The sequence below is a fragment of the Canis lupus genome, chromosome 30 (assembly GCF_003254725.2).
Source record: "Canis lupus dingo isolate Sandy chromosome 30, ASM325472v2, whole genome shotgun sequence".
Lineage (NCBI taxonomy): Eukaryota > Metazoa > Chordata > Mammalia > Carnivora > Canidae > Canis > Canis lupus.
The window spans coordinates 5,953,019-5,981,013 of NC_064272.1; the positions used below are offsets into that span (position 1 = coordinate 5,953,019).

The window sequence follows — 27,995 nt, forward strand, 5'->3', positions numbered from 1 at the left end:
GGCCCTGATGGGCGCCAGCTCCTGCTCACTTCGTGGGTCCAGGGTTCACAGGGTAACAAGAGCGTCACGTATCACTTTCCCTTTGTTTCTTCTTTAATGTTGGAGCATTGCTGCACGTGCCGATTTAAAAACATGTGTAGAGGGATCCCCGGTGGCGCAGCGGTTTGGCGCCCGCCTTTGGCCCAGGGCGCGATCCTGGAGACCCGGGATCGAATCCCACGTCGGGCTCCCGGTGCATGGAGCCTGCTTCTCCCTCTGCCTGTGTCTCTGCCTCTCTCTCTCTCTCTCTCTGTGTGTGACTATCATTAAAAAAAAAAAAAAATGTGTAGATACATGAGATTATAAACCAGCTGTGGTCCGAGATGATGATTTCATTTCGGGGCTTATCAAAAGAGAGAGGTCCGGAGTCTGATAGAATCACGTTTGCTAAGGCTGATTTCAACACCCAGAAAAGACCCAGCACGAAGAAACCTTCCTATGACCGTAGTTTACTGTTATTCACAAAACTTGCCGTTGCCGACGGCGGTTCAGGCCCCCGAGCGCTCCTCGCCTCGGGCCGGAACGCTTGGGCCGCGGGCCTCCGGCGCTCGTGGGCAGGCGCGGCTGGGGCTCCGCCCGGAACCTGGGCGCCGTGACGCGGGTTTCCGGCGGGCTTCTTAGAGCGCCGTACAGCTCCGGGCCGGAGGACCATGAGAGGGCCGGAGTCGGGTCCCGAGCTCACGATGGAGGGGGACGTGCTGGACACCCTGGAGGCGCTGGGGTGGGTATTCCCGGGGGCGCCCTCCCCCCGAAAGCCTAAACTCTGCCCCCGCTTGGCCGCTGCGGTCTCCTCCCCGTGGGCCTCCGCGGGGCTCCGGCGTCCCGGTGGAGGCCTCGGTGCCCGCCGCGCTCCCGCCGGCGCCGACGGAGTTAAGAGGGAGGCGGCCGACGAGTCCGTTTGGGGGTGGAGCGGGGCCGGAGAGCCGGGGCGCGTGGCCCCCTCTTCCAAACTCCTGGCCTGGAGACTCCGCGGAGGAGCCGGCGGCCGCCAGCCCGTCCTAGGAGCGCGTCCCTGCCGCGCGGGTGATATTTTTTGACGTAGTTGTGGCGCCCCGGGCCTGGGGCGGGGGTGCAGGGCCCCGACTGCGGCTGGGGGCTGTCGTCTGCCTACGGGGTTCGGCCTGTGGCGCGAAATCTCCTGCTTCCGTGGCCGGGGAAAGTGTCCCGAGTCAGCTGTGGGTTCATTCATTCGACCGTTTCATCCGTTCGTTGGCCGCATATTAGCGTGGTGGTGATATGCATTACTTAGTGCACCTCTGTGTGCTAGGCAGAGCAAGACCGTTCCCAGGATACTGGTCGGTCACGTAGTCAGTGGCGGCTACAAAGCGTCTGCCGGAATTGACAATCAAGAATGCTAAGTGCCCCGAGAACTCCCGGAATGACGTTAATACTTCGAAGCACAGCACGGGGATCCGTTCCTGCAGAGCAGTCTCCCTCAGCCTCAGCCTGTTGGCACTCACAGCTGTCCTTATCCCGAGTTCTCGCGTCCTGGCTATTTCTTTTTTTTTTTTTTTTTTTTTTTTTTTTTTTTTAAAATTTTTTTTTTTTAAATATTTATTTATGATAGTCACAGAGAGAGAGAGAGAGAGAGAGAGAGAGAGAGAGAGAGGCAGAGGGAGAAGCAGGCTCCATGCACCGGGAGCCCGACGTGGGATTCGATCCCGGGTCTCCAGGATCGCGCCCTGGGTCAAAGGCAGGCGCCAAACCGCTGCGCCACCCAGGGATCCCCGTCCTGGCTATTTCTTAAGCCTCTCTTGCGCTGCCAACCCCCTCACCCCTCAGCCCCACCTGCACCCCCAGCACCAGGAAACTAGGAGCCTTACCTGTCTTCTTCTAGCAACATCCTGCAGTGAGGTCTGGAGAATAAATGAGGGTTGAATGGATGGGTGAATGAAAAGTTCAAGGAAGAGACAGCATAGACATACGGCCAGACAGTTTAGGCTAAAAAACAAAACAAAACAAAACAAACACCTTACTTAAAGAGATTGAAGCCATCTGCATGGTTTCCCTTGCCACATGCTGGAGTCTTGTCTTTTCTTTTCTTTTCTTTTCTTTTCTTTTCTTTTCTTTTCTTTTCTTTTCTTTTCTTTTCTATTTCTTTATTAGAAGACAGCACGAGAGAGGGAGGGAGAAGGAGAGAATCTTAAGCAGACTGAGCAGGAGCTGGAAGCGGGGCTCAATCCCAGGACCCTAAGATCATGACCTGAGCCCAAATGAAGAGTCAGATGCTTAACTGACTGTGCCACCCAAGCCCCCCAATGTTGGAGTTTCTTGAATGGGGTAGGCTCTGCCGTTGCAGTTCTATTGTGAAGCTTGAAACCCCCAACCCATTTTTTTTTTTGTTTGTTTCGTTTTTTCTAGAACTATACTTGATCTTCTATCAGTTGCTCCTTTTGGACCCCAGTAACACCTCCTTTGCAATGTTACAGGGCATTGCACTTAGTAGATCCAGAGTAAATGTTTTGTCACATGAAAGAATTGAGCCACTGATTATTTAAGGGGCATTTTTATTCTGTGAAATTTTCACCTAACTTGGTTAAGGAGGTAAGCAAAACAAGAAGTTAAAATACTTAATAGAAGTGTATAGACCCCAAGTAGTTTGAGATCTCAAGTCTTTCAGATAAAAGTAGTATGATTCTGTAAATAGTTTATGAAGAAGAGGGGCACCTGGGTGGCTCAGTGGTTGAGCCTCTCTCTGCCTTTGGCTCAGGTCTTAATCCTGGGGTCCTGGGATTGAGTCCCCTGCAGGGAGCCTGCTTCTCCCTCTGCCTGTGTCTCTGCCTCTCTCTCTGTCTCTTGTGAATAAACAAATAAAATCTTAAAAAAGTGTATGAAAAACAGAAAGTCAGTGCTTTTTTCTCTTCATTCCTTGAATTTTTTTTCATTCCTTGAATTTCTTTTCTTTTAGAAATTTATTTTAGAGAGAGCTGAGGGGATGGGTGGAGATGGAGAGAGAAACTTAAGCAGACTACACTCTGAGCACAGACCCTCATGAGTGGCCCACGCTCACAACCCTGAGATCAGGACCTCAGCAGAAACCAAGAGTCAGATGCTTAACCAACTGTGCCACCCAGGTGCCCTGAATTTGTTTCTATTATAGGTGTTTTGAAAAATGAACTTTGCTATAATCTTGACTTTTACCAAGGAAAATTTATTTCAGATTATTCAATATGAAAATTGAAATAGTTTATATACTTTAGAATTGATTTTTCCTGTAATAACTGAGGATGAGTTTTTGAAGCTTGATTTTTCTTACAATGATAATGAAATATGGAAAGTAATTTTTACTTACAATATGTGTTGTAATTGAACACATATTGTAAGTAAAAATTGAACTTCAATTGAATTGAAGTCTTTTTTTAGTTTTGACCATCTATGATTTTGTAGAGTAGGTCTTAGCCATGGTTGTGCATCAAAATCTTGTATAGAGCTTGTAAAATAAAATGTTCCAGTCTGTTCTTTACCATACTGACTGGATCATGATGTTTAGTGGTGCAGTATAGGCATGCATATTTTTAAAAGACTTCACAGCCTAGTTGAGAATCAGCATTATGGAAGGAAGTTTATTTTGGTTATTTATTGAGCACAACTTCTGAGAAGTCATTGGTGAGCAAAATTGATCCCTGTCCCTGTGTTATAGTCCAATGGAGAAACATACGATCACACAAACATTAAAATTTGTAATAAGCGCTTTAAAGGAAGAGAGCAGGGTGACATGACATGATAGGAGGACCTGTGTAAGGACAGGACAGGAGGAAGACAGGAGTAAACTAGGTGAGGTTGGATAGGAAAGGAGGACAACGGTGTCCTTAAAGTAAGAATAAAGTGTGAAAGCCCTTGAAGTGGAAAGGAGCTTGCTGTGTTAGAATAACTGGAACAAGGCCCATGTGGCTGGAGGGCAGAGAGCAATGGCCAACATACTGGAAGATTTGATTGAAGGCGTGAAGCACCTTTTAGGCTGCATTGTGAATTTTGTTCTTTGCCATAATAGCAATGGGACATGATTGAAGGATTTTAAATAAAAAAGGGAAAGTTCAGGTATCTAGTTTGAAAAATTACCTCAGTAAGGTTGGAGAATTTAGTACGGCAAGAAGTGAAGACTGCTCAGTGGATGTGGACTTGGAAAAAAGTGCACATTGTAGTACTTAGTGATTTTTTGGATAGTAGAGCTGAAGGAGATGATGGTATCAGAATTCATTTCTTCAATAAGTATTTGTTGAGCACCAAAATGAAATGATGCACATTGGAATCTAAATTAGGAATGGAAGAAAATGAAGACAGCAAGGAGGTGGGAAAAACAGAGAATATGAAGTGACCAATGGAATGGAGGTAGAGATGAGATCCAAGGATAGTTGTAAGTGAGTGGTCAAAAGAGCAAGCTGAAAGGATAGATAGTAGGTTGTGGTCAGGGAGTGACACGTTTGAATTATTGATTTTGGAAGTAGAGTAGTTCCCCGTGATGGAAAGGTCTGAGGGGTGGCTCGCTGACCTGTAGTGGCAAAGGTCAGAAAAGGGAAGGTTCAGGAATTGAGAGCTCAGGGTACTGCATAGGATATGCATACAGACAAATGGCAGACATAGGAATAGAGAGGAAGACCGAGCACAGGGAGTGCTGGGGTGTGTCCAGGCAATTAACAGGGGAAAACCACAAGGGAAAGAGTGTGCTCTGAGCCTAGAGAGAGAAGGAGGTATTTATAAGATGGTGGGGGACCAGTGATACATACGGATGCTGTTTTGGGAAGCAAGGAGGGCAAAAACCTTACCATCTGACCATGAAGAACTTCAGAGAGTAAAAACACCAAAGCTAGAGGTGGTAGGGATAACCTTTCTGATTATCAATCTAGGCAAGTTGTTTATGGATGAAACAAAGTGGAAGAGTTTGGGAGCTGGAAGTGGAGAGCTGGATCAGAGGCAAGCCAGTAGGATGTATAAATGACAGGGAAGGAAAGAGTCTCATATTTTATATGTTGGCTGATGGAAATGGAAAAGAGAAAGCAAATTAGGCACTGGTTGTTGTCTGTAGGGGTTTGCCAGTAGCCCTAATGGATTGTAGATTTGGATCACCCGGCTTGTAGCAGTGTCAGACCAGCAATTGTGGTTCCCATATAGGTGGCCCTGGGAGTTTAGGGGAAGTGTCCCCAGTGTTTGGAATAAGTAACCCTTTCCTAATTAAATAAAAATACGTAGAAAAAACTAAGAACATAATAATCCTATCTTACAGGAAATTGTGGCAATTAAGAGAGATAATGCACATAAAGCACACAGCACTGGCCTAGCTTAAGAGCAGTATTTGGTGTTAGTTGCCATTATAATTATGCTTGTTATTAGATGTTCAGTTCATTTTTCTTCTTTCTATTTTTACCTGACTTGATGAGCTGAGTCACTAGAGTTTGTGGGGTTTTTATTCCCTTCTAAATTCCATACTTTTGGTGATTTAAAAAATTTTATTGAATGTTATAATTGGCATTTCAGTTAAAAATAACATCACCAATTATATGAATTAAATTTATTCAAGAGCTAATGATTATTTCTTTATTATAGAAATGAAAACAAGTTGGGGAAAGAAGATCTTTACTATTAAATCTCAAGAGGCACTGTGAGATATGGAGGAAAAGTAACATGTAGAAGAATCAGTCTTGCCTGTAGGAGCAGAGACAGTGGTCTACAGCTCTCCCTTTACCTGGCTGTGTCACCTGGCCAGGTTATTTGCTTACTTTCCTTATTAGCATAGACAGAAGTTTGAGTTCACATGGAGTGTGTGGGTTCAACTCTAGATTTCAATCCTCATATCATTACGTAGTTACTTATCTTCTGATCTTCCAGAATTAAGATCAATCATGCTGACTTCAAAGCATTGCTGTGAAGACTAAATGAATTATAAATAAATATAACTATCAGTATTATGGCTGTATCTTTATCTGTTAATGCATGTCTGCTACTGTACCTGGCCAGCTGCTTGAGGCAGGTGTCTTAACCTCATGAAGCCTTGATTTCTTACCTGTAAAATGGGGATTTGAAAATATTCCCCCTTCATGAGGTATGACTAGAGAATTCAGAGAAAAAGCAAAAACAAATGGTCTTTAAACATATGAAAAGACTTACATCCTTGTTCTTAAGAGAAATGTAAATTAAAACTATACTGAGATACCAGATGGTGAAAAAAATCTAAATGTTTGACAACTTTGGTGAATTATGGGGGAATGGATACTCTTACACTTTGATGGTACAACCCCTGTAGAGGAATATTTAATAGCATGTAGCAAAGTTGCATGCCCATTTACCCTTTGACGCAATAATCCCACCTCTAGAAATCTATCCCAGGTATAAACTAACAAAAATTTGCCAAATTTTTTATAAGAGCAAAACACTGCAAATAACCCAAATGTCCTTTACTAGTGACATAATACTCCGGACAATAGAGTACTGTACACCTAAAAATAATTGAGTAGTATCTCTGCTGATCTCCAGTGCAGTTGACCCAGCGTAGATTTGAGTTGTGTGGGTCCACTTATACATAGGCTTTTTACTGTAAATATATGTGCAGTACTGTGAAACTCTTAAGATTTTTTTAGTTTATTTTATTTTTATTTTATTTTTTTTAAAGTTTTATTTATTTATGATAGACACACACGGGGGGGGGGGGGTGGCGGGGGCGGGGCAGAGACACAGGCAGAGGGAGAAGCAGGCTCCATGCACCGGGAGCCCGACGTGGGATTCGATCCCGGGTCTCCAGGATCGTGCCCTGGGCCAAAGGCAGGCGCCAAACCGCTGCGCCACCCAGGGATCCCTTTTTAGTTTATAGTAAGAATACAGTATGTAATACATATAAAGTATGTGTTAATTGGCTGTTTATATTGTCAGTAAAGCTTCCATCAGCAGTAGGCTATTAGTAGTTTTTTGGGAGTAGAAAGTTTTATGCAAATTGGTGACCACGTGGGGGTTGACACCCCTAACCCCTGTGTTGTTCAAGGGTCTGCTGTATATGAAAATGTATGTGAGTGTGAGTGTGTATGTGTTTAGACCAAGGAAGAGAACAGTGTATAGTAGTGAACTACCTTTACCTAAAAAAGAAATATATATATATATATATATATATATATATATATATATATATATATGTTTATATTTAAAAACACAGAATGGCAGCCCCAAACTAATGAACATGGTTACAAAGGGGAGCTGGGAGAACAGAGTAGAGGGAACAAGATTAAGATTGCAAACTAAATTATTTCGAATGTACCTTGTTTGGTAAATTAGACTTTAAAACAATGTGAATGGTTTACATAATTATAAAGCAAAATTAAATAAAATGAAATCAAGACAGAGATAAATTGCTAAAAGTTGAAAGCAAAATGGAGTGTTTATCAGTATATTGAATAGGTAGTTTCATCACATAGAAAGGAATTGTTTTTTGACACATCCTTACTGGAATATATTCTTTTTTTTTTTTTAAAGATTTTATTTATTCATTCATGAGAGATACACAGAGAAAGAGAGAGAGGCAGAGACACAGACAGAGGAGAGAGAGAGAGAGAGAGGCAGAGGCACAGATAGAGGAGAAGCAGGCTCCACGCAGGGAGTCCAATGTGGGACTCGATCCTGGGACTCATCCTGGGACTCCAGGATCACGCCCCGGCCCGAAGGCAGGCACCAAACCACTGAGCCACCCAGGGATCCCCTGGGTGTTCTAATATATGTTCTAATATATGTTCTAATAATATGTTCTAATGATAAAAAGGAAAAATTGTTTTCAGCAATTTGTTAATAATTCTGGTTTTCCTATTCTGAAGCTATCTGTAATTTATATCTATTTTTATATATACTGATATTCTGTAAATGTCATTAGAAAACAGTTTTCATTCTAAGGGAAAATAAAAATGTAAGACAAATAAGTAAATATCCTACAATTTAAAATTTGAATTAGAAGTAATATGAACTCATGATATAATTTCTCTTAAAAAGATATACACACAGTAACTCCTCTTTAGTACCAGATTGTTTATTCTAAGTACCATTAAAAAGAATCAGTGCTTTTTGGAGAAATAGCCAATTCTAGGTATAAGGCAGGAACATCTTGTCATAGAAAGCAAGGAAAGTACTCATAGAATACAGGTAACAAGTCAAAGGATTCCTTGACCAACATGAATGTGTTCCCAACAAGCAGAGGTGGGACAATTTAAGTATCAAAAGAAAAAATAACTGCCAGTGGGTTAAAATCTATCAAATATGTTAAAATCTAAAAGTTTATAATGTTAAAAAAATAAAGTTCAGTTTCAGGAAGAATAATAAAAGTAGAAAACTGAGTATATAACTGAGTAGAAAATTGAGTATATAACTCAATGAATTGTAGAAAATTGAAGGTTCTATTCAAATATATTTTGTAGCAGTGTTTAAAAGGATAGAATTATAAATGGTTTAGGTTAAAATGATCTTATAGGTCCTTTTCAACTTTAATTTAAAATTTACATCTATTGCTAATTTTTTTTCAGTTTCTTGTAACTTGTATATGGTTATTAGACTCTGCTTTATTTGACTTAGTGTTGTAATATTTATCTTAAAATTGATAATTTTACTAAGAAATGATAAAATGTAAGAAAAAAGCCAAATGTCAATTAAATAGGGCAGAAATTAGCAAAACATGTCTGTAATAGACCCAATAGTAAAAATTTTAGGCTTTGCTGACCATACTATCAACTCTGCAATTGCATTGTGAAAGCGGCCAGAGAGTCTGAATGGATATATTTTTTGGCTATGTTTTGCAAAAAGTTTATTTACAAAAATAGGCAGCAGGCTTTGATATATAGAGTACTATCAAGTTTTTTTTTTTAACCTTTTATGTCTTCCTTTCTAGGTATAAGGGACCACTGTTAGAAGAGCAAGCCCTTGCCAAGGCTGCAGAGGGTGGACTATCTTCACCTGAATTTTCAGAGCTCTGTGTTTGGTTAGGCTCTCAGATTAAATCATTGTGCAACTTGGAAGAAAGTATCACTTCAGCTGGTATTGCCATTATGTTTTCCTTACTTTTGTGTAATAGTAAAGTGAAATGGTAGCTTATGATTTATAGTTTTTTTATTTATAGTTTTATCTACAAAGTTTCTACAAAGAAAAATCATTAATATTTTGAAGAACTGCCGCATGTGATAATAAATATCTTTGGATAAAATTTTATATTCAAATTGGTTCTTAAATTTACATAAGATTATAAACAATGCTTATGGTAGAAAAAGTAGAGTCTGAATTTGATTATTTAAAAAGTTTAATTTTTGAATACTGCTTATCTTAAATTAAGGTTTTGCTTTTTTAAAGTAATTTAAGTTGTATTTGTAAGCCCGTAACTCAGGACATGGGTTCGCATAGGAATACTATTAAAAAAAAACACAAAAACTCCTGTGCTAGCTAAGAAATGTTTATTTAATTCATTACTGTCTTTGTAACAGGAGTCCTTGTGGGTTTTCAATTGGTGGAATTTGAGATGAACTAAAATGAAAAATAAAAAATTATTGAGCATTTGATAGGGTGCAAAGTAACCTTCCCTTCTGAAGCTATCCTTAGTTTTAAATTATTTTCTTTTCTGTCACATCCAATAGAATTCACTTGAAGCAAAGTAAAATTAACTGAATTTAAAACATGTGGCACAAATTCCTACATAATTAGATTATGAAAGAAAGATAAGCAGTGAAGCTTAATTAGATGATTGTATTTATCTGAATCTATAAGAAATACAATAGAAAGAGGTCGTTTGCTCTGAAGCCAATTAATTATAGCTGTAGTAACGTTTTTGGTATTTCAGTTACTAACAAAATATTTCCAGTTTATCTGATTTTGTGGAAAGTCCATTGGAAAATAGTTAACAGGGATTGAGATATAAAAATACTTATCTTATAATTAGATACTTAAGTTCTTAAATTTAAGTGTTACTTTATTTACGTAGAAATTGTTTGATTACTTAAGGGTTAGGGTCACACTTGTAAGGATTTAGTATCAAATTGAAAATTTATAATTGAATGTAAAATCAACTAGTGGTAGATTTTACAGTTTCATATTACATGGTAAATACTCAGTAAGTCTTTTATGATTTTTCTTTAAAGGGAGAGATGATCTAGAAAGCTTCCAGCTTGAGATAAGTGGGTTTTTAAAAGAAATGGCATGTCCGTATTCCGTACTCGTATCAGGAGATATTAAAGACCGTTTAAAAAAGAAGGATGACTGTTTGAAGCTTCTATGTAAGTTATCTTTCTTTGGATATTTAAACTTGTGTTTGATGTGGTTTTTGTTATTTTCAGGATTTATAAAATTTCATTAGTGATAGCTTTAGAAATTTTTATGTTAAAGGTTTTAACATTTGACTTAAAATATGAAGCTGACTTAGAGATACTTATATAAACATTTGTAATGTGCTAAGATTTCTAGCACTTAGGATTTATTTGGCCAATATAGAATGCCCTGTGTTTGTGATTTATATATTATTTTAGTTATTTTTCCTTCATGTAATTCATCTTTCAGCATTTATGATTATATTACTTAAGTTGGTCAGTTAGAGTCCTATTTATTCTTAAAACTCTCTGAAACTAGGTAGCTAAGTAGATGATTTTGTTTTTAGTGATAGGCATTGAATGACCATTGGTTCAAAAATATTTACTGATCATTGATTATTGTACAAGAAACTGCTTTAGGCACTAGGGTTATATCATTTTTTAAAAAATTGTATTCTCTGGCCATTTGAATTCTAGTGAGTGTGACCTGTTTTTGTCACTGGTGAGTTTGGAGTATAGATTACCTTATATCTAAACAATTACCATAAATAATATATCTATTTTATTGGTGTCCTTTAATTTTTTAAATTCAGTTTAATTTCATGCTATTTTGAAAGTTCTTCAGACAATGGCCATTTGAAAGAATTTTTCTAGTGTCTTCTATTATTGAAGATTCTGTTATTTTAAGCTGTGCCATTTATAAAAAGGTCCATGTGAAACATTCCTTATAGGATGTAGTGTTAGTAATGTTTGTTTTGTTGGTACAGAAATCATAAGTGTTTAGTGCTAGCGATTGTAGTGTTGACATTTGAATTACCTTTTGGGTATTGGGAATAAAAATTATGTGCCTCTATTCCCCCATTTCTTACACTGTTTCCCCATCTTTCATTTAGTATGAGTCACTGATTTAGTAAACCATGGTTAATAATGAGAGGTCACAGTAACCCTTAAATACATTGGGATAGAAAGGAAGCTAAGAAGCAGTGGCCTAGAGGAACTTGTATGCTGTTAGTGAGAACTGTGTATTCCATTGTGTTTCCCTTTTTGTATTATCTGCTAAAAATCTGAGCAGTAATAGCAATGCAAATTTTGGTTCAAGTAAAAGTAAAGAGGAACTATAAGAGAAATTGTTACAGATTTTTCTGATTATGAAAATATGTGCCTGAAAGGTGGGGCAAAGTATGGAATTAGTGTTAAATGGGTACAGTATCAGGGAAGATAAAAATGTTCTGGAGTTGGGTTGTGGTGATGGTTTCACAACAGTGCAAGTGTACTTAATGCTACTGTATGCTTACAAATAGAATGGTAAATTTTACATATTAAGAAATTATATACTCATTATAGAAATCTTACAAAGTAGAAAGAGTTGTAAAGAAGAAAATCATTGATAATCTCATTCCCCAGAGAGATTCATTAATAATTTCTTGGTGTATTTTTTTTCCTTCTCTTTTTCCATTATATACATACATTTAAGTAAGATTGAAAGTCTAAATCATTGATAATCTCATTCCCCAGAGAGATTCATTAATAACTTCTTGGTGTATTTTTTTCTTCTCTTATATTTGGCCAATATAGAATGCCCTGTGTATAATGTGTATAATATAGAATGTATGTGTATAATGTGCCCATTATACACATACATTTAAGTAAGACTGAAAGTCTATCATAGATGCAATTCCTTCTCTTCCTTTTTTGTATATGTCATTTGCAAATATCTTCTCCCATTCTTCTCTTCCTTTTTTCCCATTTAATGTGTTGTGAGCATTTCCCTGTCACTTAATATTTAAAAAAAAATAATTTATTTTATTTTTTTTTCTTGTTTATATTTTATATTTATTAAGGTCAATATGTAACCAACCAATGGAGAAGTACTAGTAATGAAGTCTATCCTTTGGTGGAATTATTCAGCCAATTTTCTTAAAAGTCTCAGAATATATATAAATACAGCAGGGTTGCATGAAAGCAGCACTATCAGAGGAAAAACAAAATCATTTTTGAGCTTTCTCTGTTGTACAAGAAATGTGATATATGTTACTATAAATTTATTCCATTCATATTAAAGCTGAATTCATGTTAATATAAATTAAACAAGAAAGTCAATTAAATGCCTTCTGTGAACCAGGTTTGAGTTCTCAAACATGTGATAATAATAGCTAATGCTTAGCAAATAATAATAATAATAATAATAGCTACTGTTTATAGAACTATATGTTAGAAACTGTGCTAAGTATTTTAAATGTATTATTTAATTTGATTCCCACAGAAGCCTTATAAAGTAATTACTTTCATTTTTATTTATTTTTTTTTAATTTTTTTAAATTGGCTACATAATGCTGTAGACATAACATTTTTATAAAATGAGCATTTAGATTCTTTGCTATTTTTAATTCATTGTTCATCTTTTTGTGGGGGGTTACTTTTACTTAAAGATTTTGAACATTTAAAAATAAAGTCTTGTTGTGTGTTGCCATACTTTGCTCCAGAGATCTTATACCAGTTCATAGCCTTACCACCATCTCTTCCATCTTTATCTTGAGTTTGACTCTCTTTAAAACATACTGCTATAAGAAGCCTCTTGATATTTTTCTTGGACTTGTTTGCAACATGTATAAAGAAAAAAGGCCTAAGTCCTTACTATGTGAAGAGCTTTTATAATCAAGAAGAAAAAGATAAAAACTCACTGGAAAAATCTGTACAACACAAAAGAAATGAACTGGCACTCTATAGAAAAAGTTTTAAAAGAGTTGCTAATAAGCATGAAAAGATGCACAGTATTCATCAGAGTTAAAAAGTTACAAAAATAAAATTACAGAATACTATTTTTTACTTAAACCCATGAACCAACTTCTGCTAGCGTCAAACTTTTCTTCTGTAGCTTCCTCACCTTTGCGAGCCATCATAGAATTGAGTTAGGGCCTTGCTCTGGATTAGATTGGTTTAAGGAATGTTGTGACTGGTTTGGTCTTCTATTCAGACCACTCAGACTTTCTCCATACAGCAGTAAGGCTATTTCACTTTTCTTCTTTGTGTGTTCCCTGGAGCAGCACTTTCAGTCCCCTTTAAGAATTACCAAAATGTGACACAGAGATATGAAATGAGCAAATGTTGGAAAAATAGTACTGATAGACTTGCTCAACACTGGGTTGCCACAGACCCTCCAGTTAGTACAAAACGCATTTATCTGTGTAGTGAAGTGAAATGCAATAAAACAAGGTATGTCTGTAATTTTAGATGATACTTCTCAGCTGACGTTGAAACTGCTGTGTTGTAGGATGTTTTTGTAGTGTGCATTTATAACTTTAAACAAAACCAAAATCTAGTATTTTAACTACTACAGTGAAAGTTAATTTTTTTTTAAAGATTTTATTTATTTATTCATGAGAGAGACACAGAGAGAGAGAGGCAGAGACACAGGCAGAGGGAGAAGCAGGCTCCATGCAGGGAACCTAAACAAAATCTGGTATTTTAACTACTACAGTGAAAGTTCATTTTTTTTTTTAAGATTTTATTTATTTATTCATGAGAGAGACAGAGAGGCAGAGACACAGGCAGAGGGAGAAAGAAGCAGGCTCCATGCAGGGAACCTGATATGGGACTCGATCCTGGGTCTCTAGGATCACGCCCTGGGCTGAAGGTGGTGCTAAACCGCTGAGGCACCCAAGGCTGCCAGCAAAATTTTTTTGAAAGACTTTATTTATTTATTTTTAGAGAGATAGAAAGCACAGGTAGAGGGGCAGAGGGAGAGAAGCAGACTCCCTGCTGAGTGGGGAACTTGAGGGGGGCTTGATCTCAGGTCCCTGAGACCACTGACCAAAATGTATCAGACTTTGCTTAGGAGTACTTTCCCAGGTCCCTCTGATTTTGAGACCTTATTAAAATGTCACCAGTTTTGTAAACATTTATATTTGATAACTTCAGTTTTTCCCTTCCCCCAGCCCCTGAAAACCACCATTCTCCTCTGTGCTTTGTGAGTTTGACTGTGTTAGGCTCCTCATAAAAGTGATATCACATAGTATTTGGCCTTCTGTGTTTGGCTTATTTTACTTTGCATAATGTCTTCCAGGTGCATCCATGTAGTCACGGCTGGGTTTCCTTTTTTAAGGCGGAATAATACTCCATTGTGTGTATATACCACATTTTCTTCATCTGTTGAAGGGCACTATGTCCTACTACAAAGGGATAGCAGTGCAAATCTCTTTGAAATCCTGATTTCAAGTCCTTTGGATATATACCTAAAAGTGGATTTTTAAGTTCTTTTATATTTTAACAGTATATTTTTCCCTTTTTTATCATAGTATTTTTAAGTACAGAGCTTCAAGCTTCACAGATACTGCAGAATAAGAAACGTAAAAATTCTCAATTAGATAAAAACAGTGAAATTTATCAAGAAGTTCAAGCTATCTGTGATACTCTTGGTGTACCCAAGTCAGCAACTTCTGACATTCCGCTTATGCTAAACCAAGTGGAATCAAAGGTACTGTATTTATTTTTTTTGTTTCCTCAAAATGGAATTAAATACTAACATATAAATAAATATTGTATTAAAAATGAAAATATTTCCTTTAAGGTACGTTCCATTTCAAGAGAACTTTATCTTCTGTTAACTAAATTTTGGATTTTGAATTAATATGCATGTGACTTAATTTGCCTATAGCTAATGTTCAGGAATCTGATCTTAATGAGTGAGGGCCCTTAGACTTTTTTGAGTTTTCTTTGATAGAAATCACTTTGCAAGTTAAAGGATCCCTTTCCTAAATAAAGTTCTACTGTAGTATAATGAAAGAAGTAGAGTAATCTTCAAAGTCAAAGGCAAACTATATTTTTTAAAAAAGAATATTGTTAAAAAAAAAGAATATTGTTAATAGAATTGTAATATGGCTGTCTTTGGCAGTGAGCAAGCACAGTTTCTAGTGGATAGGTGTTTAGTAAGTGTTCGTTGTTTAGAGATTGAATGAATGAGTACCCTGCTGTAGTTAGAAACAACCACAAACTATAAACTTTTTGAAATTTTCTCTTTAGTTCTTAAACTACCCTTCTTGACTGTTGAGCCACTAATAAATTAGAGAGAATGCTACTCTTGCACACCAAATTCAGCCTGGTTCCTAGGAGTCCTCTAGGAGAATAATACAGGATTCATTTTAAAGGAAAACATTCTTGCTCTTAAGAATATGTACTAAAAGCCATTTTTAGACATGCTGTGTTATACAAAATCCTTAAATAAAATACTTGTGCTTTGATAATTTATGAACTGAAAAATAAAAAGCTTTGTCTTCATTGAACATAAGAGAATTTTGGTATCATTAAAATGAAAACACAGTTTAAAAAACATTTTTTCTTTTTGTGGAACCTGCAGACCAAAGAAAAATTCTGTGAATTGCCCAAAAACATTGTTCTGGAATTAACAAGTTTCTCTTCAGTACTTATTTTCTCTTTTTGTCTGGATTAAGAATGATCTGGGATTGGCTAAATTGTCTGGGGTAATTTCAAATTAAGACAGATTTCTAGGCTCTTTCTAATCTTCCAGTGCTTCTATATATTGATCCTAAAGAGGCTTTTCCTTTTTATGGGTCTCAGTATTAAAAATATCTCCAAACCTCTGGTTTGCCTACCTGAAGTAGGCCATAATGCCTGTGTTCAAATGCTGGCAGGTTAATTATAAGATAGTTGTTACTATGGTCATTGTGGCCAAATACTTACCTAAAAAGGTTTTTTTTCTCCCCTCAGTTCCTATCAAAAGGAGAAATTTCCTTATTGTACATGTGATGTGTTCAGAATACACTTTGTCATCATTTGGGAAGAAAATTATTTTTTAACTTGAAGGTGTTCAAATGTGAATCTAATGTAATTATAGTAATATTAGTGGCAGAAATATGGTATTTGCTGTTCTAAATATTTATATGTAATAACTTTTAATTCTTCCATCATATATATTTATGTATGATTAGGTAGTTACTACTATTATCTTCAACAGACATATGAGGAGACTGAGGTACTGAAAGATTTAATAAATGGGACAAGTATGTTTTGGAGTAGTAGTGGTAGACTTGAGATTTGAATATAGGCAACCTCCAGAGTGTGTGCCTTTAGCCCTCTCTATTTGAGTTTAATTCTCAAACTTACTAAAACTTGTCCAATGTTGAAATCCTGGGAATGGAGCTGGATGTGATTATGTGTAAGAAACTGTAAGTATGCCTTCAGAATCCTTCTTGAGTGAGGGGTTACAACTCATACTTTTAGTAATATATGAAATGATCAAAGTTGGAGGTATGTACAATAGTTGGGAAATCTACAGAAATTGAATATCTTAAAATAATAACAATATGTGAGAATTGTATCATTGTTGAACAGGCTGACTTGGCCACGAAACTAATAAAACTTAAGCTTTGGGCCACTCATTTGCAGGAGTTCTTTCCAAGCTAATTAAAAAAAAAAAAATACAGCTTTCTGAAGATAGAGTTCACATATCATAAAATTCACACACAAAATAGATAAATTTTAGTATTTTTAAATTATATTTAGTATATTTAGAGAGTACAGCCATCATCCAAATTGAATTTTAGAACATTTCCATCACCCTCAAAAGAAACCTTATGCTCATTTATAGTCACTCACCATCACCACCACCAGTTTCTAAGCTAATTTTGTGGTCAGTTTTTTGTTTTTTTTTTTTTTAAGATTTTATTTATTTATTCATGAGAGACACAGAGGAAGAGGCAGAGACACAGGTAGGGGGAGAAGCAGGCTCCCTGCGGGGAGCTGCATGTGGGACTCGATCCTGGGATCATGCCCTGGGCCAAAGGCAGACGCTTAACCGCTGAGCCACCCAGGCGTCCCTGTGGTCACAATTTTTAATTCTTAAAGAGTGCTCCTGACATTAAATAAGCTTCATGTTCCTCAAAAATCTCTTGATTATTTTCCCTAGTTACCTTATAACTAAGCAACTGTAGATAGGCCATTGGCCATTTGGCTTTGAAATTGCCTTTAGATAATCAAGTTACTTCTGTTAGGAGGGTGAGCCCAACTTAGGCTATCATTTCTCAGTCATTTTCTTCAGGATAAATTACTGTTATTGGAATGGCTGATATCGTGAAAGCAAAGACAAATGTCTAATATCTTTTTCACTAAAATAAAAGTGTTGGCAGTAATTCAAATTAGTGGCTTTGGAAAAGTAATGAAATGTGTATGTGGTGGCTATAATTTAGAGGGCTTGCTTTCCTGTTGTCTTGCTGAACAGTGGAATCAGAATGCTTAGAATTGGAATGTGTATAAGAGTGTGGATAAGAGTGTGCCATTTCAAGGAGAAATTCCCAAAATTATTTTACATAAGTCTGTACAGATTTTCATAGTAAAACCTTTCAGTAACTACTTTCTATACTCATCTGTGTACATTATTTCTTACTCTGGAAAAGGTGTGCTATAGTTTGAATTCATATAGCTAATGCTTCTTTGAAAAAGATACTCTTCATTGTGGTGATATTCTTTCCTGGTATGTGAAGTTATATTTCAGTTATTTCACTTTAACATTTAAAACAACATGTTAAGAAAGAATAAGATTATTTAATTAGATATATACATTTTCACAATCTTCTATATTTACTTTTAGGTGAAAGATATTCTCTCAAAAGTCCAGAAAAATCATGTGGGAAAACCACTGCTGAAAATTGATTTAAATCTGGAACAAGCGGTAAATTCTCTCCCTTTATTAGTTTTATGTAATTAAATTAGTGAATATGGCTTAATTTTATTAGTGGACACTTAGATTTTACAATGAGTGGCATGCATTTATTATTTTGGAGAATTAAAATGGATTGATAGCATAGAGAGTAATAGGTCGGCCAAGAGTATGTATAGCACCTAATATGTTAGTATAGTTGTGATTTGAAAAAGGTAGTTGTTCAAAGCCAAGGTAGAAATTTGGGGCATTTTCTTTCCTTATTAGTTCAGACCATTTAGCAAGTAGATGTTTTACTTACTTGCTTGATTAAAAATGACGTAAATGCTCCTAGTTGTAGAATTTATTTATTTATTTATTTATTTATTTATTTATTTATTTAAATATTTTATTTATTTATGACAGATACAGAGAGAGAGAGAGAGAGGCAGAGACACAGGCAGAGGGAGAAGCAGGCTCCATGCACCGGGAGCCCGATGTGGGATTCGATCCTGGGTCTCCAGGATCACACCCTGGGCCAAAGGCAGGCACCAAACCTCTGCGCCACCCAGGGATCCCTAGTTGTAGAATTTAATTAATATGTTTACTGTCTTCTGAATATCATAAATGTCCTATCAGATACTCTTTATTATTTAAAAAATTTTACCATAAAGTCTCATGGGATCAGGAAGTGGTCACCATGTACAATATCTTTTGAATCAGTAGGAAGTATTGACCACAGTTTTTTTTTTTTTTTTTTTCCTCATTAAACTTTTGTTTTAATAGGTCTCAAAATTGTGTGACAGATTTTTGGTCAAGTTGTTTCCATTAAAAACTACTGATTTTAAAAACTAATATCTTAAAACTGCCACACACACTCAAAAAAGACAAATGGTCCACAAAGTATTTTCCTTTCCTTCTGAAGGTTTTACGATGTATTGTGATCATTAACCAGTCTTTTACTATTAAACTTAAATGGCCAATTGACACAAACAGTTCTGAGACCATTCTTCTACCACTGATTAAGACTGGGGTGGCAGGTATTGGGGATAGTATTCATTTAGCCTTCTGAGCTTTCTGGGCAGATTTGGTGACTTTGCCAGCTCCAGCTGCCTTCTTGTCCGCTGCTTTGATGACACCCACAGCAACCGTCTGTCTCATGTTACAACCAGCAAAATAGCCCAGAGGAGGATGGTCAGAGAAGCTCTCAACACACATAGGTTTGCCAGAACCATGTCAACGATGGCAGCATCCCTAGATTTCAAGAACTTGGGACCATCTTCCAGCTTTTTTCCAGAATGACGATCTATCTTCTCCTTCAGCTCAGCAAACTTGCAAGCAATGTGAGCTGTGTGACAATCCAGCACAGGTGTATATCCAGCATTGATTTGGCCTGGATGGTTCAGGATAATTACCTGAGCCGTGAAGCCAGCTGTTTCCATTGGTGGGTCATTTTGCTGTCACCAGCCACATTGCCGTGACGAACGTCTTTGGCAGATACGTTCTTGACATTGAAGCCCACATTGTCCCCAAGAAGAGCCTCACTCAAAGCTTCATGTGCATTTCAACAGACTTTACTTCACTTGTAACACTGACTGGAGCAAAGGTGACCACCATGCCAGGCTTAAAAACACCAGTCTCCACTCGACCCACTGGAACAGTACCAATACCATCAATTTTATAGACGTCCTGGAGAGGCAGACGCAAGGGCTTATCAGTTGGATGAGTTGGTGTCCCTTGAACCAAGGCATGTTAGCATTTGGCTCCAGCATGTTGTCACCATTCCAACCAGAAATTGGCACAAGTGCTACTGTGTCGGGGTTGTAGCCAATTTTCTTAATGTAGGTGCTGACTTCCTTAACGATTTCCTCATATCTCTTCTGGCTGTAGGGTGGTTCAGTGGAATCCATTTTGTTAATGCCAACAATTAGTTGTTTTATACTCAGTGTGTAAACATACTCACCAGAGCATGTTTTATACCATGCTCACAGATCTGCCTATTCTTGCAGATACCTGCTTCAAATTCACCAACACCAGCAGCAACAATCAGGACAGCACAGTCAGCCTGAGATGTGCCTGTAATCATGTTTTTGATAAAGTCTCTGTGTCCTGGGGCATCAATGATGGTCACATAATACTTGCTGGTCTCCAATTTCCACAGGGAGTTATCAGTGGTGATACCACGTTCACGTTTAGCTTTCAGTTTATCCAAGACCCAGGCATACTTAAAGGAGCCTTTTCCCATCTCAGCAGCCTCCTTCTCAAATTTTTCGATATTATTTTGTCAATCCCACCTCATTTGTAGATCACATGGCCAGTAGTGGTAGACTTGCCTGAATCTACATGTCCAATGAGGACGATGTTGATGTGAGTCTTTTCCTTTCCCATTTTGGTTTAGGTTTAGTGGTGGTTTTCATGACACCTGTGTTTTGGCAGCAAGCCCGTTGCGAAAAAGGTTGACCACCGTTTTAAAATTTCTTTTCTGCGCATAAAGGAAGAGTGTAAAGCTTATGATTTTTGTTTTTGAATTCTTTAGGAACAACTAGAAAGAATCAATGATGCTCTTTCCTGTGAGTATGAGTGCCGCCGGCGGATGCTAATGAAACGGTTAGATGTGACAGTGCAGTCCTTTGGTTGGTCTGATAGAGCAAAGGTAAGACTGTTTTCCCAGTTGTGTCCTGTAGGTGGTACTCTGTGACAGCTCTTCAGGCTGTCTTGTCTGTTATTATAGAACTGTGCCATATTTGCACTTAACCGTTCTGTCTGAAGCACATGCCCAGGCCAACTAGCAGTCTTATCTAATGATCCTAGTCTTTTGTAAATCCCTCTCTGCAGATATCTTAATTTTTCTCCAGATCTTTCACATTTATTTAAAACTCATAGATGGTGTGAGTTATGCAATAATATACATAACGAATGGGCATGATATGAGACAGATATAGTAAGCAACTGGTCAAGACAGCAGAATTTTGGAATAGGCACAAGTAGTACTGATGCCAAAACAAGTCTTCTTAAAAGTGTCTTAAGGCTATGGACTGTGTTCTAGTTGAAGAGGAGGTTGGAAGCCGGGGGCATTCCCAAATAATGAATCTCTTCATATATAGCTTGCTAGAGAGCCATCTCTCTTCACTCCCATTTTATGGCTTTAATCTGTACCCAGACCTTGTTTGGGTACCCTGCTCCACTCTTCATCATAGTCTAGAAACTCTCCAGACAGTAAGCTGGGACAATTATAGGGCTCACCACATTTGATTTCCCTGTTTCAGAGATTACTGTTTTGTGCTCCTTGATATCCAGTGTCTGAAAATCACTGGTTCATATGGGTTGTCCACTTTTCTAGTTGTTTCAGGTGGGAGAGTAAATCTGGTGCCTCTTAGTCTCAGGTATCATCTCATCATCATCATCATCATCATCATATTTTTATATTGACCGGAGAGTTCTGCCCCACGTTGTATTTGCTGGGGTCACTTGTGCAGCTTCATTCAGCTGATACTTGGACTGGGCTGGAATATTCAAGATGGTTGTCTTGTATGTCTCAGTTCTGCTGATTGCGATGGTGCTTTGGTTGTCTTCTTGGTTCTTATGTGGTCTGTGTCTCCATGTGGTGGTGTCTTGTATTGGTTTCCTATGGCTGTTGAAACAAATTAGCATACACTTAGTAGTGGGTTAAATAATAAATATTTATTCTCTTACAGTTCTTGAGATCAGAAGTCCTAAAATGAAGGTATTAGCAAGGTTGCATTCTCCCAGATGCTTCAGAGGAGAATCTGTTTCCTTTGTATTTCCCAGATGCTCCAGAGGAGAATCTATTTCCTTTGTATTTCCTATCTTCCAAATGCCACCTGCATACCTAGACTCTTGACCTCATCTTCTTATCTTCAAACTAGTGTCAGATTGTCCATTCTTTGTCTCTTTCTCTTCTTCCATTTTCTTATCACCTTTTGTCTCTTTCTTATAAATATTCCTGTGATTATACTGGGCCCACTCAGATAATACAGAATAATCTTTCCACCTCAAGATCCTTAAGTTAATCACATTGATATCTGTAAGGTAACATATTCCCAGGTCCCAGGGATTAGGATATCGACATCTCTGGGAAGCTGTTTTTTATTTTACCAGGTATCTCATCTTCCTTCTGTTGGATTTTGCTTTTTACTTGCATTGTATTTCTGTATTTCTATACTCCTGCTGCTTTTTTCTTAATATATTTTTTAAAATCAGGTATTCTCACGAGTCTTCCATTTTCTCTATACTTTCCCTTCCAAAAGATAATACTCCCCTATTGCAATTTTAGGCTTTTTGCATGGCCATCCTTGGCTATTCCACTATTTCTCTCATCTGGTGACAACCTTTTTCATTCTTTATTCCCTCGTTCTTCTATAGTAAACCCATAAGTAACTTCCTAATAAAAGGTGCATAGGAGATGATTTTTCTGAATGCTTATATTCTGAAAATATGTTTATTCTGCTGCCATATTTGATTGATAATGTGGGTAAATATAAAAATCTAGGTTGAAAATATTTTCCCCTAAGAATACTGAAGGTATCATTTCATTGTTTTCTAGTTTAGTACTGCTGGTGAGAAACCTGATGTCCTTCTGTGTCCTTTTAGATGACTTTCAATTTTTCTTTGGAAACTTTTGGACTCTTTTCTCTAGTCTTGGAGTTCTGAAATTTCATAGTAAGTGTTGGTATGGGTTGTCTTCCATTTATTGTGCTAAATACTAAGTGGACCTTTGAATCTGTTAGACTCTTAGCTTTTATATTTTTCTTCATTAATTTCTTCTCTTTTGTTTTCTTTGTTTTCTCTTTCTGCAATTCTTGTTAGTCAGATTTTGAACATCCAGGATAGATCCACTTAAGTTGCTTTATTTTTTTCTCTAATTTACCATCTCTTTTCTTTTTTTGTTGCGCTTAGAAATGTCCTCAATTTTATTTTGCTTTTAATATTGAATCTTTGTTTTTGCCATCAGTTTTTAATTTCTAGGGAGTCTTTTTGGTTCTTGAGTTTTCACTTTTTTCCTATTTTTTCCTTGTTAATGGATGTATTATCTTCTTAAATAGAGATGAAAAATTTAAAAAAAAATTGTCTTCAATGATCTCTTTTGTCCAGGGTAATTTTTGGTTGGTTTTTCTTAGTTTCTTTCTTATGGTGGTTTTCTTCAAATGCATGATGGTTCTTGGTTGTTCATATTTAAAAGCAAGACATTGAAAAGCTCTATTTTGCTTTTTAGATTTCACATATAAGTGAAATCCAAGGGTATTTCTCTTTCTCTGGCTTATTTCACTTAGCATTATACCCTCTAGATTCATCCATGTTGTTACAAATGACAACTTCATTCTTTTTTTATGGCTGAATAATATTCCATTATTTGTGCATATATGTGTGTATACACACAGACAGCCTTCCCACATCTTTTGTATCCATTCATCTATCAGTGTCCACTGAGATATTAGGTTGCTTCCATATCTTGGCTATTGTAAATAATTGTAATTGTAAATAATTCTGCAGTGAACCTGAGTTGTATGAGTTCTTTATATATTTTATATATTTTGGACGTAAAACCCTTATTGGTAATATCGTTTGCAAATCATTTGCAAATCACTTCTCACATTCAGTAGGTTGTTGTTTAGTTTTGTTGGTTTTCCTTGCTGTGTGAAGACTTTCTTTTTTTTTTCTTTTTTTTTTTTTTAAGACTTTCTTTTTTGATGTCTCATTTGTTTATTTTTGCTTTTGCTGTCCTTGCCTGAGGAGACAGATCAAAAAAAAAAAAAAAATACTGCTAAGATTGGTGCCAAATAGCTTACTGTTTTCTTCTAGGAATTTTAATATTGGTTTCAGTTCTTATTTTAAGTCTTTAACCCATTTTGAGTTTATTTTTGTATATGATGTAAGAAGGTAGTCCAGGTTCATTCTTATGCATGTAGCTGTCCAGTTTTCCCAGCACTATTTATCGAAGAGATTCCCCTTTCCCCCTTGAATATACTTACCTCCTTTGTTGTATATTAATTGACCATATAAGCATGGGTTTATTTCTGGGCTTTCTATTGTGTTAAAGTGATCTATGTGTCTGTTTTTTTTGTGCTAGTACCATACTGTTTTGATTGCTATAGTTTGTACATAGTTTATAATCAGGGAGTGTGCAAGTCCAGCTTTGTTCTTTCTCACAAGTACTTTTGCTATTTGGTATCTTTTCTGGTTACATATGAAATTTAGTATTATTTTAGTAGTAGTATTCTGATTCTGTGAAAAATGCCATTGGTGTTTTTATAGAACTTGCATTGAATCTGTAAATTACTTTGGGTAGTATGGACATTTTAACAATATTAATTCTTCTAATCCATGAGCATGGCATATCTTTCCACTTATTTGTGTTGCCTTGAGGTTCTTTCATCAGTGTCTTATAATTTTCAGTGTACAGGTTTTTCCCCTCTGTGGCAAAATTATTCCTAGGTTTTTTTTTTTTTTTTTTTTTAATGCAGTTGTAAATGGAATTGTTTTCTTAATAGCTCTTTCAGATAGTTTGTTATTAGTATATAGAAACAACAGATTTCTGTATATTAATTTTGTATCCTGCAACTTTACTGAATTCATGTGTTCGTTTTAATAGTTTTTTTAGTGGAGTCTTTTAGGGTTTTCTGTATATAGTATCATGTCATCTACACATGACAGTTTTGCTTTTTCTTTTCAGTTTGGAAACCTTTTTTTCCCCTAGCCTAATCTCTGTGGCTAGGACTTCCAGTACTGTGTTAAGTGGCAAGAGTAGGCATCCTTGTTTTGTTCCTGATCTTAGAGGAAAAACTTCCAGCTTTTCACTGTTGAGTGTGATGTTTACAATAGGTTTGTCATATATGGCTTTTATTATGTTGAGGTATGTGATCTACTTTGTTGAGTTTTTATCATTAATGGATGTTGAATTCTGTTAGATATTTTTTCTGCATCTATTGAAATGATCGATCATGTGACTTTTATCTTTCATTTCGTTAATGTGTTTCACATTTGATTGCAGATGTTAAAACATCTTTTATATGTGGAATAAATCCCACGTGATTATGGTGTATAATCTTTTTAATGTATTGAATTTGTTTTGCTAATCGTTTGTTGAGTTTTGCATCTATGTTTATCAGAGATATTGGCCTGTAATTTATTTTTGTTACTGTCTTTGCTTTCAGAGTAGTGGTGGCCTTTTCAAATGAGTATGGAAACATTTCATCTTCTTCAATTTTATGGGATAATTTGAGAAAGATAGCTATTAACTCTTTACATGTTTGGTAGAACTTAGCTGTGAAACTCTGGTTCTGGACTTTTTTTTGTTGGGAGTATTTTAATGACTGATTGAATTTCATTGCTAATAATCCTATTCAGATTTTCTTTTTTTTTTTAAAGTATTTTATTTATTTATTCATGAGAGACACAGAGAGAGGGGCAGAGACACAAGGCAGAGGGAGAAGCAGGCTCCATTCAGGGAGCCTGATGTGGAACTTGATCCCAGGACTCCAGGATCACGACCTGAGCCAAAGGCAGATGCGCTTAACTGCTGAGCCACGCAGGCATCCCCTATTCAGATTTTCTATTTCTTCAGGATTTCAGTCTTGAAAGATTGTATGTTTCTTGGGATTTATTATAAGTGTCTTATTGGCATGTAATTGTTCAATGATAATCTCTTATCCTTCGTATTTTGGTGGTATTGATTGCAATTTCTCTAATTCTCCTTGTTTCAGCTCTTTTTTTTTGTGGATGAATTTGGCTAAAGCTTTATCAATTTTATCTTCAGAGAATCAGTTGTTTCATTGATATTTTCTATATTTTTTTTAGTCTCTAGTGCATTTCTGTTTTGATCTTTATTTTTTTTTAAGATTTTATTTATTTATTCATGACAGACACAGAGAGAGAGGCAGAGACACAGGCAGAGGAAGGAGCAGGCTCCATGTGGGGAGCCCGACGTGGGACTCGATCCTGGGACCCCAGGATCACACCCTGGGCCAAAGGTGGTGCTAAACCGCTGAGCCACCCGGGCTGCCCTGTTTTGATCTTTATTATTTCTTTCCTTCTGTCAACTTTGGGCTTTGTTCTTTTTCTAGTTCCTTTAGGTGTAGATTATTTGAGGATTGTCTTGTTTTTTGAGATAAGCCTGTATTGCTTTCCTCTTAGAACTGCTTTTGTTGTATCCCATAGATTTTGGAGTGTTGTATTTCCATTTTCATCATCTCTATTTTTTTTTAAGATTTTATTTATTTATTGAGAGAGAAAATGCAAGCACAAGCAGGGAGAGAGAAAAGGAGAAGCCGACTCTCTGCTGAGCAGAGAACCTGATGTAGAGCTCAATCCCACAGCCTTGGCATCATAACCTAAGCTGAAGGCAGACACTTAACCAACTGAGCCACCCAGGTGCCCTCGTCTCAGTATTTTAAAATTTTCTCTTTGATTTCTTCATTGACTCATTGGTTGTTTAATACATGTTATTTAGTTTCCACTTGTTTATTTTTTCCAGTTGGCTTCTCGTAATGGATTTCTAGTTTTGTGCTGTTGTCACTGGAAGTGATGCATGGGATGATTTCATTCTTCTTAAATTTTTTGAGACTTGTTTTGTGGCCTAACATCTGGTCTGTCCTGGGGAATGTTCCACATACATTTGAAAAGAATGTGTATTCTGCTTTTGTATGGAATGTTCTGTATATATTTTTTAAGTCCATTTGGTCTAATGTGTTGTTTAGGGCCAGTGTTTCCTTTTTGATTTTTCTGTTTGGATGATCTATCCATAGTTGTAAGTGTGGTGTTAAAATTCCCCACTATTATTATATTAGCTTCTTTTATGTCTGTCAATATTTTGCTTTATGTTATCTAGATGCTCCTATGTTGGGTACATAAATATTTACAAGTGTTATATCCTTTTGTTGATTGACCCTTTTTTCATCGTGTAATACCTGTTTATCTTTTGTTATGGTCTTTGTTTTGTCTAATATAAGGATGGGTATCCAGCTTTCTTTCCATTTCCATTTGAATAGAATATCTTTTTTTATTCCATTACTCACCATCCATTCTATCTTTAGATCTGTAGTGAGTCTCTTGTAGCATATAAATGAGTCTTGTTCTTGTATCTATTCAGCCACCCTGTGTCTTTTGGTTAGAGAATTTATTTCATTAATATTTAAAGTAATTATTGATAGGTGTGTACTTAGTTGCCATTTTGTTAATTGTTTTCTGTTTTTTTTGTAGTTCTTCCCTGTCATATCTTCTTGCCTTGCTCTCTTTCCTTGTAGTTTGATGCCTTTCTATAGTGTTATGTTTGGCTTCTATTCACTTTATTTTTTGTGTATCATAGGGTTTTGGTTGTGATTAGTAGGAGTCTTATATATAACAACCTGTGTATTTAATGGTCTATTTTAAGTTGATGGTCACTTAGAATGAGTTGATGAACACCTACTAGGAGCACTGCAGTTTTACTTCCCACTCCCACCAACATTGTATGTTTCTGGTATCATACATTATATCATTTTATTTTATGTATCCCATAACTAATTATTTTAGTTATAGTTGATTTAATACTTTTGTCTTTTAGCCTTCATACCAGTTTTTATAAGTGTTTATTATATAATTGCCTTTACCAATGAGAGTTTTTTCTTTCACATATATATTTTCTAATTTCTAGCCATGGTCTTTCATTTCTGCTTAAAGAATCTTTTTAACATTTCTTATCTTTTTAGTGTTGATGAACTCCATTGCTTGTCTGGGAAACTCTTACTTCCCTGTCAATTCTGAATGATAACCTTGTTGGATATTCTTAGTTGTGATTTTTCTTTTCAGCACATTGAATAGACCGTGTCACTCCCTTCTGGCCTACAAGATTTTTGCTAAAAGAATCAGCTGATAGACTTATATATAACTAGTTTTTTTTTGTTGTTGTTGTTGTCTTTAAGATTCTCTCCTTTTTTAACTTTCGATATGTTAATTATCAGTGCGTTGTGTTATGGATCTCTTCGGGGCTCTCTTTGCTTCCTGGATCTGGTTATCTGTTTCCTTTCCTAGGTTAGGGAAGTTCATAGCCATTATTT

At 36.6% G+C, this 27,995-nt stretch overlaps 1 protein-coding gene across 1 annotated transcript in view; it reads left to right on the forward strand.

The window, feature by feature from the left end:
* The first annotated feature begins 619 nt into the window (after nt 1-619).
* Nucleotides 620-27,995, forward strand: part of FAM98B (family with sequence similarity 98 member B) — a 41,241-nt gene continuing 13,865 nt past the window's right edge. The window contains exons 1-6 of the mRNA XM_025473242.3: nt 620-760; nt 8,891-9,036; nt 10,128-10,262; nt 14,588-14,766; nt 17,896-17,976; nt 20,480-20,596. Coding sequence (XP_025329027.1) covers nt 690-760; nt 8,891-9,036; nt 10,128-10,262; nt 14,588-14,766; nt 17,896-17,976; nt 20,480-20,596 — 729 coding nt within the window. The 5' untranslated portion in view covers nt 620-689. The remainder of the gene's footprint in view (nt 761-8,890; nt 9,037-10,127; nt 10,263-14,587; nt 14,767-17,895; nt 17,977-20,479; nt 20,597-27,995) is intronic.